This window comes from Phacochoerus africanus, chromosome 16 (assembly GCF_016906955.1).
Source record: "Phacochoerus africanus isolate WHEZ1 chromosome 16, ROS_Pafr_v1, whole genome shotgun sequence".
In the NCBI taxonomy this organism is placed as follows: domain Eukaryota; kingdom Metazoa; phylum Chordata; class Mammalia; order Artiodactyla; family Suidae; genus Phacochoerus; species Phacochoerus africanus.
The window spans coordinates 16,829,935-16,846,740 of NC_062559.1; the positions used below are offsets into that span (position 1 = coordinate 16,829,935).

Sequence of the window (16,806 nt, forward strand, 5' to 3'; positions counted from 1 at the left end):
GAATCTGCTCTCAAGGGAGACCTCTGCTGTATGAGCCCCCTGGCCAGAGCACAAGTAGGAGAAATTGCAAAGTTCAAGGCAAATCATTGCTGAGGAGCTTCTGTTGCTGCCAAGTAGACAAAATCATGTTCCTGGCACTGGGGCAGCCAGGAGGTGAGACAGAGGATCCCAGGAGCATCTACGTTTCTAGTTAGCTCTCTGCATCTGAAGAGCCATAGGCTCTTTCCAGAGTCTTTTCTGGTACTTTGCTCAGGGCCTGGGCCTCCCTCACATCTAGAGATCAATCGTCATAGAGCGTTTGGTCAGCGCGGGAGATACTAGGAAGGTTCATTTGTCAGGTTAGACCCAGTTTTCCATAGTCTCCCCAACATGGTACCAGATACATAGAACCTGAGCGTTTTTCTAGACCTGTTTGGGGCTCAGTGTAGAAACTTCACCACTGTAACCCAACCCCTCCTCGTTCAGCCTCTCTCCTTCCCCTTCCAGGACCCTTGTACCCAGATATGGCTTTCTGCCCAGGACCTGTGCATTCGTAAGCTATTGTCCCCAAAACACTGTGTAACAAACCACCTCACAACTCAGTAGCATATAGTAAAAAGTATTGCTTCTCCTTCTCGTGGACCTGCAGATCCATTGCGTGTCAGCTGATCTGGGTTAAGCTTGGCTGGGTGGGTGTAGGGAGAGTTCTGCTTCAAGCTGCTGTACCAGTGGGTTCGTCTCCTCTCTGTGGGTTGGGCTCAGGTCTGTTCCACATGGGCTCATGTGGCTGAAGAGGAAGTAGCTACCTAGGGAAGCTATCTTTGTGCAGTGGCAGAAGTACAGAGGGCAAGGCCAAGCACTTAGACCCATTTTAAAGCTTGGCCCTGTGCTTGCTGCCATCCTATGGACCAGACCCAGTCCTGAGGCCAAGCCCAAGGTCGGGGTGTGGGAGGTACCCTCCACCTCTCCGTTCATCATAAGGCTGGGTGGGAATGGCCATGGAAAAGGAAGAGGCTGCTTTAGGGTAGTGAAGAGTTGGGCCTCATTACAATCTGCCCCAGCCTGTGACCAGCCTTCTGGCCTCAACCTCTTTTGCCAGTCTGCCAAGTTCAGGAATACCCACCTCCTCTGAGCAGAGGATGTGAATGCCCTTGTCCCAGGTACCTGGAGTGACGTGAAATAAACACAGCTTCCTGAACCAGCACTCAGCTACCACAAGCTCAGGTTCTGGCAGCATGGGACTTAGAGGCCATCACAGGAGACAGGGCTCCACAAAACCCCTGTGTGGCCCCCAGGTCAGGAGAAATGAGGCCTGGAAAGGCAACCGGAGGCCACCTAAGGAAAGAAAGGCCCTGGCGGGGCTTTGAGAGGCTTCTCAAGATCACGATGCTAAGATCCATGTGTGTTGCCGGGTTCATCATTTTCTAGACTAGGACTGACTTTCCCCAACTCTGCTTCTTTTGCTGGGGGACAGGAGATGGGTAGGACGGTGGGCACCAGGCACAGCATCCACACAGCTTGACAGCTCCGCAGCCGCCTCTAGGAGTTTCCAAATGCGTTATCTTGCCTCTTTCTTTCTTCTTTTTTGACAATTTTGAAAGAAATTGGGCACTTAAGAAGCCTTTTGGACATTTAAATTAACTGCCACCATCAGGCTCAGTGAATCTACGGCAGCATTAGCATCCAATTATAAGAGGAGAGATGGAGTAATAACTCGCATTTTGACCAGAATGTCAAATACTTAAACAAATTAGAGATACACGCAGAGACTGGACGCTACATCTACGGGACATTTCTGAATGTAATCAGCAGAGCGGCGGACACCCTTTGGAATGCTAACAGCAACAGGTAGAGTGGGACCCTACTGCCGCAGGAAAGCATCTCTCAGAGTATCAGGGAAACTAGACAGGCGGGGCCGGGACCCAAGGAACCGTCGAACATGCCTCCAGCTGCTGTGCATGCATCCAGGCCCTCCAGGGAGTGGATTCTGTCAGTCAAAGTGCAGAAGCTTATAAGGGCCAAGACCAGGACTGCGAGGCCTCCCATGTGGCCTCCTTTTCTCTGTGGTCCATCGCTCCTCGTCTTCCTGTCCCAGGTCATTGTTTTGTAACGTCATGGTCTTGGTTACGGGGCTGGACACGTGAGGGAACAGAGGTAAAGATTCTATTGGCAATAGGTCAAAACCAGACAAAACTACACTGTATGGTTTAGGGACGTTTGCCTTGGTGGCAAAAGGATCAAGCACACCAGCGCAGTTCCCAGAAAGGTAGTGGAAGGGGAGAGAGGTGGATGGAGAAGGCCACACCGGCGTTCCTGGTCGTAACTGGGGATGAGCAATGCCGAGGCAGAGGCTGAGCAGTAATAGGTGAATCTGATTCCAGGGGCCCTTTGCCCTTGCAGGAAGCGTGCAAACTCCACGCTTTCCAAATCAGGGAATGGAGGTCCAGAGCTTGAGAGTGACAGATCCACTTACATAACAATACACAGTGAGAGACGTTCACCCCCAACCCTTTTGTCCGTTTGAGATTAAACTGAAAAGAGTAACGGTGCCTATCTTCTCACTCGAGGACCTCAGGATATTTCATACACGGGGGTTTATTGTCAGTCTACCAACAGAAAGCTCCTCCCCCTTGACCTAGGCTGCTGAGCAGAGAATAGGTGTTCCTACGTCTGCCCAGTAATTTTTGTATCATTATGATGATGATGATGGTAAAATCCACGGACCATAGGATTTTCCATTGGAGTTGTTTCAGGTGTTCAGTGGCATTAAGTACCTTACACGGTGCTGCGACCATCCCACCATCCTTCCCGAGACCGCTTTCCTTCTTCCCAGACTGACACCCTGTCCCCTTCAACACCAGCTCTCCATTCCCTCTCCCCCAGCTCCCGGCAGCCCCTTTCTACTTCCTATCTCTAGGAGTATGACTGTCCTGTATCTCATGCAAGTGGACTCATGCCATGGCTGTCTTCTCGATGCTGGCTTATCTCACTTAGCATGATGTTTTCAAGGTTCATCCGTGTGGCCATTCATGCCAGAATCGTCCTCCTTTTTAAGGCTGAGTAATATTCAATCGTACGCATATCCCATATTTTATTCATCCACTCCTCTGTCCCTGGACATCTGGGTTGCTTGTACCTTTGGGTTATTGTGAATAATGTTGCCATGAGCCTGGGCGTACAAGTTCAAGTCCCTGCCTCCAGGTCTGTGGGGTAGGTACTCAGAAGTGGAAGTACTGGATCATATGGTTAATGCTAAGTTTAACTTTTTGAGGCGCTGCCAAAATGCCCAGTAGATTTTTGTACAAAACCGACAGAATGTGCCAAGAAGACTACCATACTCTCATCCCTCCACCCAAGTTGCCCCATGCCCCCCAGCACAGTGTAGGTGCACACGGAGGTCAGAGGTGGGACTCCTGCCTCTAAAAGCAGTGAGGGAGCTATTGCAGCCACACCGATGCGCGCCTCTCCTGGAGGCCAGCAGCCAGGGGACGGACCTCACTTGTTTGGGGTCTCTGAGACCACCCATCACTAGGACACATTCCTCTCCAGGTAGGTCACGTGACGTCTGACTTGTTCTCTAAGCAGAAGCCACCTCGGTGACTTTCTTTTTTCACCTCTTCCTATGGTCTGAATTCCCTCACTCAGTTAATTAGCATGCCTGGCATTGTAGCTGAAGACTTTAATCAGCGTGGGGTGGTTTTAATTAATCCTGTGGCTCTGCATCTGGAGTGGTTTGTGTTCCAGGGTCAAGAGAGGAGCCGGAGATGGGGGGCTGGGAGGGACAGCTTTGTTTGGTGTAAGGTGTGCTGGAGAATCTAGATGTCTGGGGAAAGAGAATCATAGGGCCGAGCCATCTGGCCACCTGTGCAGCTTACTAGCAAGGTGGGGGCCAGAGCCATTAGGGTACAGAATTGCACCCAGATAAATGGTGGACTGAATCTAATTTTCAGAAGTGATTCAAAGTGTCAGGAGGAGAGTTCCCATTATGGCTCAGCGAGTTGCAAAGCCAACCAGGATCCATGAGGATGCGGGTTTGATCCCTGGCCTTGCTCAGCAGATTAAGGATCCCACTGTGCTGTGAGCTGTGGTGTAGATCGCAGATGTGGCTGGGATCCTGTGTTGCTGTGGTGTAGACCGGCGGCTGTAGCTCCAATTCAACCCCTAGCCTGGGAACTTCCATATGCTACAGGTGTAGCCCTAAATAAATAAATAAATAAATAAAGTGTCAGAGAATTTCTGATGCTTCCCAGAATTACACGTGGCATGAGGCAAAGCGGTTATGTGGATTAGAAGATATGGAGTCAGTCCGGGAGAGCATGGCTATGCCTGATGGTGGCACTTTGGACATTTCCCTGGGTCTGGCCTTCTTTGGAAAGTCCTGGAAAGGGGAAAGGGTGACACTCAGCTCTCGAATGACGGCAGTCCTTCTACATGGACTGTCAGAATCCTGGTGGCTCCCCAGCTTTCCCATCCCCCCTTTTAAAAGAATGGAGAAAACCTAGCCAAAGTTCAGAAGAGTCATAAAGAATGACTGAAAGTACAGCTAGATCCTATAAGAAAAGATGGAAGGAAGCTGAGTAGCATAACTTCCTGGGATTTATATCCTTGTCCCTTAGGGATCCATCCTGGTGAAAAGCAAAGTACATTTCTGTTATGGGAGGTGGTAAAAGCCTTGAATAAGTCCGGGAAACTGGACCAAGATGCAGCCGTGAATGGTTTAGGGGCAGACAGCATAGTTCAAAGAAGAAACAATGTGATCCAGACACTAAAGAAGAAAAAGTTCCTCTAGGCATTAAACTCCTGACCAAGTAGAGAGGCTGTCAGAGCAGTTTGGGGTAACGAAGGGCAGAGGTTAAGCGGCTGTACAGTGAAGAATGGGTATTCATGACAAAGATGGCAGCAATAATAACTGTCACTTGCAATGCACTTGATCATTTACCAGTTTCATACTTCTTGGGTCATCTGAGCTTTGGGAAACTCCCTGAGTTGGTAGGAGGGGGACGGAGGGGATTTAATCTCCGTGTTGAAAGATGAGAAAAATGGGACGCAGAGACAATAGGATCTCATTGCCAGTAAAACAGCAAAGCCAGAATTTGACCTTAACTCTGCAAGACTCCTACGCTCTTTCCAACCCAAGGCAAATGACTCGTCTCAAATGGAGAGAGGAAGGGCCTTATAGTTCCAGGTACTGACCTTATGAAATGCCAATTGCAAGGTATTTTTGGAGATGTGAATGCAAAGGCTTTGGAGGAGATCGGCTTGGCCAAGGCAGCTGGCTCTTTATGTAGTACACCCCAGAACCCCATGGCACAGTCAGTGACAGATTATGAACATGTCACTGGGAGAAACAGAGGAGGATATTAATTAAGTTTAGGCCAAGAAAATGCTTTTGATTGAACAAGCCATGATTTCCTCTTTAAGCCCATGCAAAATATGGAGTGCTAGACAAGCAGCTGGAACTTATGAAAACAGTATTATGTTCTTATGTTACCAACTTTCACCATCTATGGCCCCTTTTATTACTTTTTTTTCTTCTCTAGGCATCAGATTTTGTAAGATTTTTGCCTGCTGAACAAACTGCATTTACTAAGTCATAATATATTTCCTATTTTTAATATGGGAAATGCATCATTGAGTATGCACACAAGCAGAAACCAGCAACAATCCAATTTCCATTAGGCTTTTGGAAACATTGAAAATAGCCATGGGCCTTGTTACCATTCAGGAATTCCTAGGAATCTAGGTACTTTGGGCTGGGCACCTTTGGTCCTATGCTTATGTGACGTGTGTGTCTGTGCCTGTTTAGGGTGAAGGAAGGACATGAAAGAGGCAACAGGAAGGAAGGTGGTTCCCGGCTGTGTGTAGAGTCAGGAAGGTCATTTGTAAGAAACTGATGGGCAGGATCAATTATGAAAATGGGCAGGTCGTATGTAGGCTGAGCCGAGGCATGGCCCAGGCTGATTGCATGAGTGGTAGTAAAAGGAAAGATAAATTCCAAATGTGCAAAAAGACATCTGAGGAAGTGGCGAAAGGGCCACCCAGGCCAAGGGCAAAGCTATAGGAAGCTAAAAGGGACCTCGGAAGAAGGGGATGTGCAGGGTGGTCATGAAGATTGCTCGAGGTACGCTTGAGAAAACAAACCAACCAAAAGATGCATAAAGGGAAGAAGAAAATTAAAGTAGAAAGGAAAAAAGAAATCATGTGGGCTTTAAAAAAATAATTATTAATTAATTCCACAAGAGAGTTTTGAGATTAATTGAGCAGACTCTGGTGCCAGTTCGCCTGTGCGCACGAGTTACAAGTAGCCCCTGCCAAGTGGTACATGATTTTATGGAGGCAGATGCCCTATGAAGCAGCAGGGAAAACAGAGCCTCTGCATTTGCTCATGAAGCACGGAGGCTCAGGCAGGTCAGCGTGATTTATACGTCTCCAGGTCTATCGTGTGATGGCAAGAAATTAAAAAGGACGGCCACATCACATTCTCTTAGCTCAAGCTGAAAGATTAAGTAAGAAGTCTTTCACTGGAGAGAAAAAAAAAAAAAAGTATCTCGAATGGAAAAGAATATTAAAAAAAAAATTGGAGTTCCCATTGTGGCTCAGCAATAAAGAACCTGACTAGTGTCCATGAGGATGTGGGTTCGATCCCTGGCCTTGCTCAGGGGGTTAAGGATCCAGCGTTGCCGTGAGCTGTGGTGTAGGTTGCTGACATGGCTCGAATCCCACATTGCTGTGACTATGGCTTAGGCCGGCAGCTGCAACTGATTCCACCTCTAGCCTGCCGCAGGTGCAGCCCTAAAAAAGACCAAAAAAAAAAAATTGTAAAGAGGAAACTGGCAAAAGTGGAGAAGAGAGACCAAGGCTATAGGAGGAAAATTAAAATTCCATTTGCTCCTGTGTGTCCTTATTCAGTACCTTCTGTGTATCACACCGTGAGGAATCATGTCAAAAGACATCGGGGCAAAGTGACATCGGAGGACAAAGAAATTCCAAAGATCTTGAGGAGTGTGTGGGAAATGGAAGCATTTGGGCCAAGCAGAAATGTCATGCAGAACATTTTACGCTTGCAAGCGGCTGGTGAAAGCTAAGATAAAGTTTTGGGGTTGGAGAGGAAGCTTCTAGTCATGAAAAGAGTGTGGGTAGGGAGAGAAATAGCAACAGCTGCTCTTTGAAAGCACCAGAGTGAACAACTTTCCGAGCCAGTTGGCCAACATGATGAGAGAGAGAGAGCGTGGGCACGTAACAGCCACGAGGCGCGTTGATTACACCCCATGAAAGAGGAAGAGAAAGGTCTTGGACCGGGGTTTGAGGCTCCCTGGCACCTCCGCAATGATGCAACCTGATGGAGGAGGACGGGGAAGGGGGTGAAACCCTTTAAGGTGAAAGAGAAACAACGGAGAGAGAAGACACATTTGGGTTTATTACATTGATAAGAGACAAATATGGGATGAGTTGCACGTTTGTAGAGATCCTTGGGGGTTGTGGTGGTGGGAAGATTTAAATGTACATGTTAGAAATATCTTTGATAACAACGTGATAGAATTGTGTGGAGCCTATTCCCAGGGACTTCTAAGAAAATGACAGTCTTAGTTGTCTCCCCCGGGGTTTAGGTGGCCACCTGTTCCAGTATCACTCCGGGTCCCTTTTGGTTCTGGGGCTCTAGGCCACTTCCTGCTTCCACACGGTTTTAGGTGATGCACCTGACAGGACAGCTCCGCTGCCTGGTGAGGCGCTGGGTGTTGTGCGTGATCTTGACCTCCGTCTCCCTTGTGATCCTGTCCTAGCTCACCAGAGTCCCTGTGGAATCCTGTGGTCAGTATGAGAGCTGCGGCGAGTGCCTTGGCTCGGGCGATCCGCACTGTGGCTGGTGTGTGCTCCACAACACGTGAGTACCACGGGCAGCTCCCTCCTGCCCCCCCCTCCCCAGTTATTCCCTCCCTCCTCATCTTCTTCCCATCTTCTTCCCATTGCTTTCTTGCTCTCTTTTCTTGTTCTTCCTTCCCTGGCTCCTTTGCAAATCTTGACCTCCTTCCTTGTGTTCCAACTTCATTTTGTCAAATTCCCATCTACATATATGGAAATGTCAGCATGGGAATGATGCTGGGTCAGGAAATGGAATCGCCCTGGATGAGTCCACACTGGAGGGCTGGAGGGCAACCCCTGGGCATTTCTGCCCGAAATTTGACTGTAGACCGACCTTGCAGGGCCAAACAGCCTGCAAAAGGCTGTGGACTATTTTCCGCAGGCTCCTGTGGGCCTCTAAATCACGAGTGAGATATCCACTGACCATTTAGTGATTCAGAGCCACTTACCAGGAGTTTCCTGGTGGCCTAGCAGTTAAGGACTAGGCGTTGTCACTGCTGGGGCTCCGGTTACTGCTGTAGCGGGCACATGCTAGGCTCAGGGCACACAAGGGGCCTACATTCTGGCCTAAAGCAAGTTCTTGGGAATCAGACCTCCGGTCCAGGGAGGGATGAGGGTTGCAGTCTGGACTCAAATCAGCGCATTTGTCAGGTTTGCACCACGGGCAAGACCCTGTGCTAAGTGCTGCCTGGCCAGCCAACCGGACCGGGAAAACCAGAGGGTTCCTGGTCGTGTCGGGATACACCCATTTCTCTGTCACTTTTGCCGACTTTTCCCATAGTTGTAGGGAGTCAGAGGGTGGGAAGCTTTGTAGGAAGAGCACAACAGAAGTAGTGTGTGTGTGTGTGTGTGTGTGTGTGTGTGTGTGTGTAAGGGGGGGGTCGAGGAGACATGGGAGGGAAGAGAGGAGATTGTGCATGCAGTTCAAGGCGGGGGCCCCCACGAACAGGTGGCTCAGGTGGCTGAAAGGGCTGTTTGTACCAGCAAGGGCACAGGTGGGTTGCAGACTGAACAGGTTTAAGAAATGCTCATGTAATTGAAACCCTCCCTCCTGTTACTCACCCTCAATTGTCCCAAAGCACAGACCTGCCAACCCAGGAGCACGGAGGGTCACCCTGTTGCTATCCCTTGCAACCCCGGGCCCCAGCCCACAGGCGGGCCTGCTGGTTTCTAATGGCAACGACAGCTTCCACAAAGCGGGTATTTCTTTGTCCATGATCTCAAGCCTCTGTTTGCAGGGCCTCCACCTTGGGCCCGAAAATCCCTGTTCTGACTTGGGTGAAGGAAAGGAAACCTGCAGCCCAGCCTGCCTTCACCTATCCTGGGCCTGGAAAGACCCCTCCAAGCACCAGGTCCCTAGCCCACTCTGTCTTCCCCTCCCCGGCCAGGGAGCCTATGGGTCCCAGCAGGTAACGGGATCCCCCACAGACCCAGCCCCATCGATTGGCCCAGACGTTCCCTTTCTTCAGAAGGGTCATCAGCCCCGCTCCTGGGAGGCTCATGTAACCCAGGACATTGACAGGGGAAGATAAGATCAGCTTCTATAAAGTCTCTTCTTTCTCCCCTTGGGGACCCTGGCTCTTTGCAGATTTCTTCTCTTGGAAGAATGCCCTCCCTGGGATGGGTTGGCAAGGGTTACTGTTGAGGATCCACTTCATATAGTTTCTGCCAAGATGGAGAGAAGGAAAAGCAAGGAAAGGAAGAGAAGGGAAGGAGAGGCAAGGAAAAAAATGCAGTGACCCAGAGCAGAAGGGATGGCTTAAAACTGAGAACCTGTCTCTGGACAGACCAGGTCTGGTCTCAGGTTCCTCAGCTATGAAATGGCAGTGAAAAGAGCCATCACACAGCCTCACCTGGAAAATTAAGGGAGAGGGGAGTTCCCATTGTGGCTCAATGGGTTAAGGACCCAATGTTGTCTCTGTGAGGATACAGGTTCGATCCCTGGCCTCGCTCAGTGGGTTAAGGATCCAGCGTTGACACAAGCACAGGTCGCAGATGCAGATGCAGCTCGGGTCCGGTGCTGCTGTGGCTGTGGCATAGCCCTCAGCTGCAGCTCCCATTCGACCGCTAGCCTGGGAATTTCCATATGCCACAGATGCTGCTGGGGAAAAAAATAATAATAATAATTAAAAAAAAAGAAAATTAAGGGAGAGGCTGTGCAGATATGCATGCCGCCCCCTGGGGGCCTGGAGGTAGCTCTGACTTCAGTGGCTGTGTAAGCAGAGGCCATGGGTCAGGCCCAGAGCCACTGCCATGGTCCCCTTCCCCTTTCTGTCCTTCCTAGGACTGAGGGCTGTGGCTGGGTGGTTGGGACAAACCCACCACTGGAAAGTCTTCCTGCTTTGGGCAACCCAACCAGCCATGCCCTTTAGAGTCTTCGCCAGCCATGTGTGTGGCTGCCCAAGGGCTACCTGGGAAAGAGCAAAGAGAGCAGTCTGTCCCATGGACACGCTAAATGTCCCCTTAATCCAGTGCAAACTGATTCCCAAGTGCAGGTCCTTTTGTGCTGCTTCTTAGCGTATCCCATAGCCTGGTTTTATTTTTTACTTTTTTTTAGACCTGTACCCAAGAGTTACTGAATACTCTCGTGCTAAGCGGATGGTCTCTCCTCGGACTGTTTGCAGGCTGTCTACCCAATAATGAGGAATTGTTAGTTTCCACTTCTGCCCAGCAAACTCTTTGCAGTCTATGCTATGGTCTTCCCAGACTCTGCCCAAAGTTTATCAGCCTCTAGTCCAGAAGAAAGAGTCCCAGATGAGATACTAGTGTTTTTGAATTTTTTCTCTCCACATCTCAGCAAATATGGCTGTTCCTTGGTATCTGGGGGGAATTGGTCCCAGGACCCATGGCAGGTACCAAAATCTGTGAATGTCAAGTGCCATAGTCAACAGACTGTATCTGAGGTTCCAGGTCTACAGACTCAGCTAACTTTGGGTCATATAGTGCTGTAGTATTTATTGAAAAGAACAGCTCATGTATAAGTGGACCCCAAAGTTGCTCAAGGGTCGGCTGGGTTAAGGAACTTGCTTTTTCTCATCTTAACCGCTGCCTTCTGCCCACCCACTCCATACACACTATGTACAGCACATGCCTTCATGAGCACAGCATTGGTAAATCCACAGTAGCGTCTTATATGAATTAGGAAAAGTTTTGGTCCATGCAAGCTCTGAATGTCCCCCTCAGTCCAATGACTCAGCTTCCTGGGGAAGGCCTGCGTTGTTGGGCTACTTCTGAGGCTCGAAATCCAGACATACACCTCATAGACTGGCATTTGCACACTCTGTGTGGAGTGGCCCAGCTTGCACAAAGCAGGTGGCTCCACCGCACCAAACCTGCTGACCTGGTGACACTAACGGAAGTGAAAGCTCCAGGAGGTTGGATGACATGTAGTGTGAAGGCCGATTAGAAACAATTGGAGTAATTGTTGAACGTGTCTCCAGCCTCCTCCTGTAACTGACTTGATTGGAAAGAGGAGGGATTAGCCTGCAGTGATGCGCCCTGGCTCTCTCCTCCTCCTCTTTCTCCTTCTCTTGTCCTCCCTCCTGCCCTCTTCCTTTTCTCTTCTCTCCACGTTTTCTTTCCTAACCTCTCCTCAACCACATAGAAACAAACTGGTCCCCACACAGCACTGCCCACTGACGAAGAGCAGGAGAGACAGCCCCACCACCTTCTCGTTGGCGACTGCTCAATGTACCCTCTCTTCTCGGAAAGCGGGAGCCGCTCCTCGTCCCTGTCACCGCCACCTGGGTCATTCCTTTGGGGAGGGGCCAAAAGAAAGCCAAGGCAAGACTCCAGCCTTGGAGCCAGGACAGAGCGTGGCTTCTCAGTGCCCGCAGCGGGGCCAGCGTTTGAGCCGGTCGTGCTGGGACAGGACCACGTGGCTGCTGCATCAGCCCAGAGATGTTCTCGGGCCTCCACTAGACTCGTGTAGCTGCTGGTTCCCATTAAGTCCCATGTTCTCCTCCTGCTTCCTGACCTCGCCCGTTGCGTGAGGCCCGGGAGACACCGTAAATCCAACATCTGCTGCTCAGGTTGGCTTTTCATCTTCAGAGATGGTAAAGGGGTGATGGGTTCAGTTGCCAGCACCGGTGGTGGGGGAACATTATAGTATAGCCGTGATCTTCCTTTCTCAGGGTTTATGCAAGAACACACCTAAATGCTTAGACTTGCAGGAGACCATGGGCAGCCACTGGGTCCCAGAGTCACGGCACTGAAAGGACTCATCTGGTCCATGCTGTTCACATAAGAAACCCTTACACACCCAGCTTCCTAGAAAGGTTCCGTTTACCGTCTGGTCTGCCTTCCTCCAAGCCCCATGCACCTGCCCGTTTCCCTGGCCCTTCCTGAAGAGGGCAAGCGTGATGATGTTAGAAACCCAACCTCTTCCCTCGTCAGGGTTCCCAGATGTGGCGACAATGATCGGAGAGCCCCCGTGATCTCCAATTTGGCTAAGGTTCCTCTTAACTTTCCTATAAAGCTCTTTTGGGGAGCCCCACCCCAACGCCATTTTCCCCCCTGCCTCCTCGTGTTCTAAAGGCACATTGCCCAAATGTTGCATTTCAAGCACAGGCCATGACCCATATGAAATGTTAAGTATTGGGGGTCCCCTGTGGGGAGAAGCACAGAGCCAGTACTGATCCAAGGCAGGTAGACCCACACTGGAGGGCCTGGGGAGACGGCCCGGCGGGGACTCCCCCACCCCACCACTGCAGGCTCACCCAGGCCGGACTCACAGGCAGCCCCACTTCCAAACTGAAATGTGCTTGCCCGACCAGCGGCACCGAGAGTTAGTATTTCTCTCACTGTATTTAGGAATTAATTTCTAGAACTTAATCACCACCTCTTTCCCTCTCCTGCACCCCCTTCCCTTCTCCATTCCTCTCCCTTCTAATTTTCCACTTGGCTGGGAATTTCCCAGCAGTGAAAGTTCAGGCTTAGGGGAGGCGGTGGTAGCTGCTTCATTAGAGAGGATAATCTCATTGGAACCACTGACTTGAATAATAACCCCTCCAGGGGCCAGGGCCTTTGTCCCCCAGGGCTCTTAGCACCTCCAAACCGGGGCTGGAGGACCAGCCACCGCAGAGGAAGTGGAGAGAGGCGGGAAAGTAAGTGGGGCTTAGCAGGGCCAGACTCCAATTCCAGGGCAGGGGCATCTTCCGGGGGCCTGCTTCCTGCTGGCCACCCTCAGGTCCGGGTTCGGAGGGCGTGGCAGTGGCGGCAGCAGCGACAAATGTCTGGAAACTCAGCGCTGGATAGCATGCCTAGCCCTGGAGCATGGAGGAAGCAGGGTCTTCCTCCATGTCCAAGGGGCCCCCAGAGTGGAAGTGAAGGAAATGCTTTAGGAAAGTACCTGGAGCTCCTTTGAAGGGACCATCGAAGCCAGCCTCCGCCCCCACCCCCCACCCCCCAGGGATCATGAATTAACCCCTTGCACCTTTCCTGGCTCTTGCCTGAGCTAAAGGGAAATCACAGCCTCAGAAGAGCAAGAGCCATTGCCCTGCCAGACCCTCTCAGAACTCGGAAGGAATCCATCCCTCCCCTCCATTTTTCTATCACGTCGAAGGTCATTCGTCTGTGCTTTTGGACATTCGCAGCGTCCATCCTCATGGACCCTGAGGGATAGTAGAAATGTCAAAACATCCCTGACACTGACCTGAAACTTGACTTGCCACAAAGAGAGCTAAGTTCTCAATACCCTTTGACAGCTAGGAAGAAAGCAGAGCTACAGCTTAGACCACTCTTTTCCTCTTTGCTCCCTCCTGCCCTCTGGGGCTCCCGCTCCATCATTAAGAGGAAAACTACGGCAGCCATCCCTGCCTTTTTGTCTTTGATTTGCCCCATGGGCCAGTCTGGGAGGAGATGTGTGCTCCTGGGTCAGCTGCAGTTGGAGGGGGGGGGGGTGAATGGGGAAGGCAGAGAAGGGATGGGAGAGGAAGACTAGCTTCTATGGAGGGCTCATTATGTACAAGCTGTGCCCTATTCTAAATGATTTGCTTGCATCCTCTTTTAACCCCATGATAACCCTATTAGGTAAGTATTATTTTGCTCCCATTTTAGAGATGAGAAAACTGAGGCAACAGTTAACTAATTTGCCCAAGGTTATTTAGTTAGATGGGAGGTTTAAAACCATAAGCATTATGGAGTTCCCGTTGTGGCTCAGTGAGTTAAGAACCCGGCCAGTATCCATGAGGATTCTGGTTCGATCCCTGACCTTGCTCAGTGAGTTAAGGATCAGGCGTTGCCGCAAGCTGCAGGGTAAGTCACAGAGGCAACTCAGATCCCGAGTTGCTGGGGCTGTGGTGTAGGTTGGCACCTGCAGCTCCAATTTGACCCCTAGCCTGGGAATTTCCATATGCTGCAGGTGCGGCCGTAAAAAGAAAAAAAATAAATAAAAGGAGATTTTACATATGTGTGTGAGTGTGTGTATATATATATATATATATATATATGTAATTGTAAGTGTTAGGTGGCTTCCCTGGTGAGACCTAAATCTGGGGGGAGAGGACATGAGGTTAGCTGTGGGCTCTCAGGAGCCATGGAAAGATGTCGTCTCATGAACTCCGGAAGCAGCAACCCATGCAGATCAAACTTGCCTTGAGGTCCCCCAGCCAAGTTCCTTTGTACCCCGTGGAGGAGAGAGGGAGTCACCTCTTTTCTATCTGGACTCTATTTGGTAATTCCAGGTGATGTTTGGTCTGAAAGCAGCTTCCTTTTCCCCCTCTTCATAATTTAATCAAAGACATTTTTCAGATCTACTGATTGCTCTTGGAAACAAGAACTTCAAAGTTGGGGAGTTGGTGAATAATTGAAGCCCGTACCAGCTCTCTGGGTCTGCTGTTAATGGGAGTAATAGCACTATTAATAGCAATGTCAGTGCAGACACCCTGGGAAAGTCCATAACATTAGCTTAATGGCTGGAGGTAATGAAGTCCTCGCAGAGGAGCTAGCCTGGTAAATTAACTCCCCAGACTTTTAGGCAGATGCCCTTGTTGCCATGGGTCTGCTAGAGCAGCCCGGGGGTGCCTGGGAGACAACCATACTCATATCTGACCTTTCACCCTTGGGATGAGATTCCTAAAAGGGTCCTGGAGAATCCACAAGTCTCGGTAATACTCAGAGTGCTTCCAGTGGCAGCCACACGGTGATTAGGCTAGAGAAGAAGATTAAGGGGACATTTTAAAATTGCCCTAAGCACACAAGGGACATCAGGATGGCAAGGAAAATGGGTTTAGGCTAGGAGCTTCTGGGAGATAGAGTACAGTGGGTGAGAATGACGGCTCCAGAGTTCATCTTTGTTCAAATACAGACTCTCTCTAATGAGCGAGCGACCTTGAGTAAGTCACTGAATGCCTCTGCAGTTTCCTGATCTGTAAGGTGGGGTTTACAGTGGTACCTACCTCTTGGCATCATTGAGAGACTTCTGCGGCGTAAACGGTTAAGCCCCCATCACAGTGCCTAATAAGAGCTCAGTGACTCGCAGCTGTGATGATCTTTTTCAGAACTGTGTTTTATTTCTGCGTTGCACATCCAGTTTACTCCAAGGTCATCCTTCTTGTCTCAATCTCCCCTTTCTTCCTTTTTTTTTTTTTTTTTGGCTTCCATGGCACATAGAAATTTCCAGGCTAGGGGGCAAATCCAAGCTGCAGCTGCCAGCATACACCACAGCCACAGCAATACCGAATCCAAGCCACATCTTTGACACGGTGTACCACAAGCTGTGGTGTACCATAGCTCCACCGGATCCTTAATGGCTGAGAGAGGCCAGGAATCGAACGTGCATCCTTGAGAATACTAGTCGGGTTCTTAACCTGCGGAGCTACGGCGGGAATTCCTCCCCTTTCTTCCTTTAGTCCATGCCCTCAGTGGTTTCTCAGCGAAATTCTCCTCCCAGACCCTCCACTATTAGGTCATCCTTCCTACAAAGAGGCCAAGATGCCTTTCTTCCCCGAGGCTGGGAGGAGAGGCCCCCACAGCTTTCCTCTGTGCCCAAGAGTCACCCTAAGAGCAGCTCAGGATTCACAGGTGCCTCTCTCCCCTCCACTTTTATCCCACCCCTCACCCATCTGCTTCTGGAGGCAGAAGTTCCCTCCCAGCACCTGCCCCTGCCCGCAGAGTCCACCTCCCTGGCTGTTCCACTCCCTACTCCTTGCCTGGCGCTCCCTCCTGCCTGCAGCAGCCCCTGACATCCTCCTTCCTCTGCGGAGTCTCTTCCCTGTAACCAGAAGAGATCAGTGCTCAGGACTGACTTCCCTGCAGTCCCATCTCATCTCAATGTGTCACTCTGAGGACCCCGGCAGAACCAGCAGCCTAGACATTCCAAGTTATGGGCACTCAGCAAAGTTCCATGTTCACAAGGCTCATCCTTGGGTTGAATACTGTTTCTTGAAGGTTGGACACTTCCCAGCACTAAGCTCCCACAGGAAGGTGGGGCTGGCCCCGGCCCCAGAGAAGAGCTTAAGTGCCTGTCCCTGCGTGTGACGCATACACGTGGGTGACTACCATGACTCTTCTGTGCATCTTTCACAAGCCCCCATCCGTTAAAACTGTAAGATCCCAGGTCACCTGGATGTGATCCGCCTGTGACACGGGACACTTTTGAACAGCACAGAACACTGAGCACTAATAGCAAAGCTTTTAGAGCAGTAACCCTGGGCCACGGGGCTGGGATTGGATCCAGAGCAGCCTGGCTCCAGAGTGAACCACTACACCCTGCGCCTGTGATTCCTCCCTCCCTCCTTCTCTCCCTTCTCTCCCTCCTCTCGTTCCTGCATTTACCTTGTGTCTGCTGAGCAGGAGGTCTGTAAGGGATTCCAAACTAAGTCAGATGTAGTTTCTTCTTTTGAGACAGGAGATGGCTGCACCTAACCTAATGATGGTCGTATAGTCTAAGAAGTTCTAGATGGTGGGAAATGCCACTGTGCTCTTAACTTTGCCTGGGGTGGAAGCAGGTTTCTCGGGGAGGGCCAC

General features: G+C 50.4%; 1 protein-coding gene across 1 annotated transcript in view; it reads left to right on the forward strand.

Moving 5' to 3' along the window:
- Positions 1 to 16,806, forward strand: part of PLXNA4 (plexin A4) — a 458,094-nt gene that overhangs the window by 337,814 nt on the left and 103,474 nt on the right. The window contains exon 5 of the mRNA XM_047763901.1: positions 7,761 to 7,861. Coding sequence (XP_047619857.1) covers positions 7,761 to 7,861 — 101 coding nt within the window. The remainder of the gene's footprint in view (positions 1 to 7,760; positions 7,862 to 16,806) is intronic.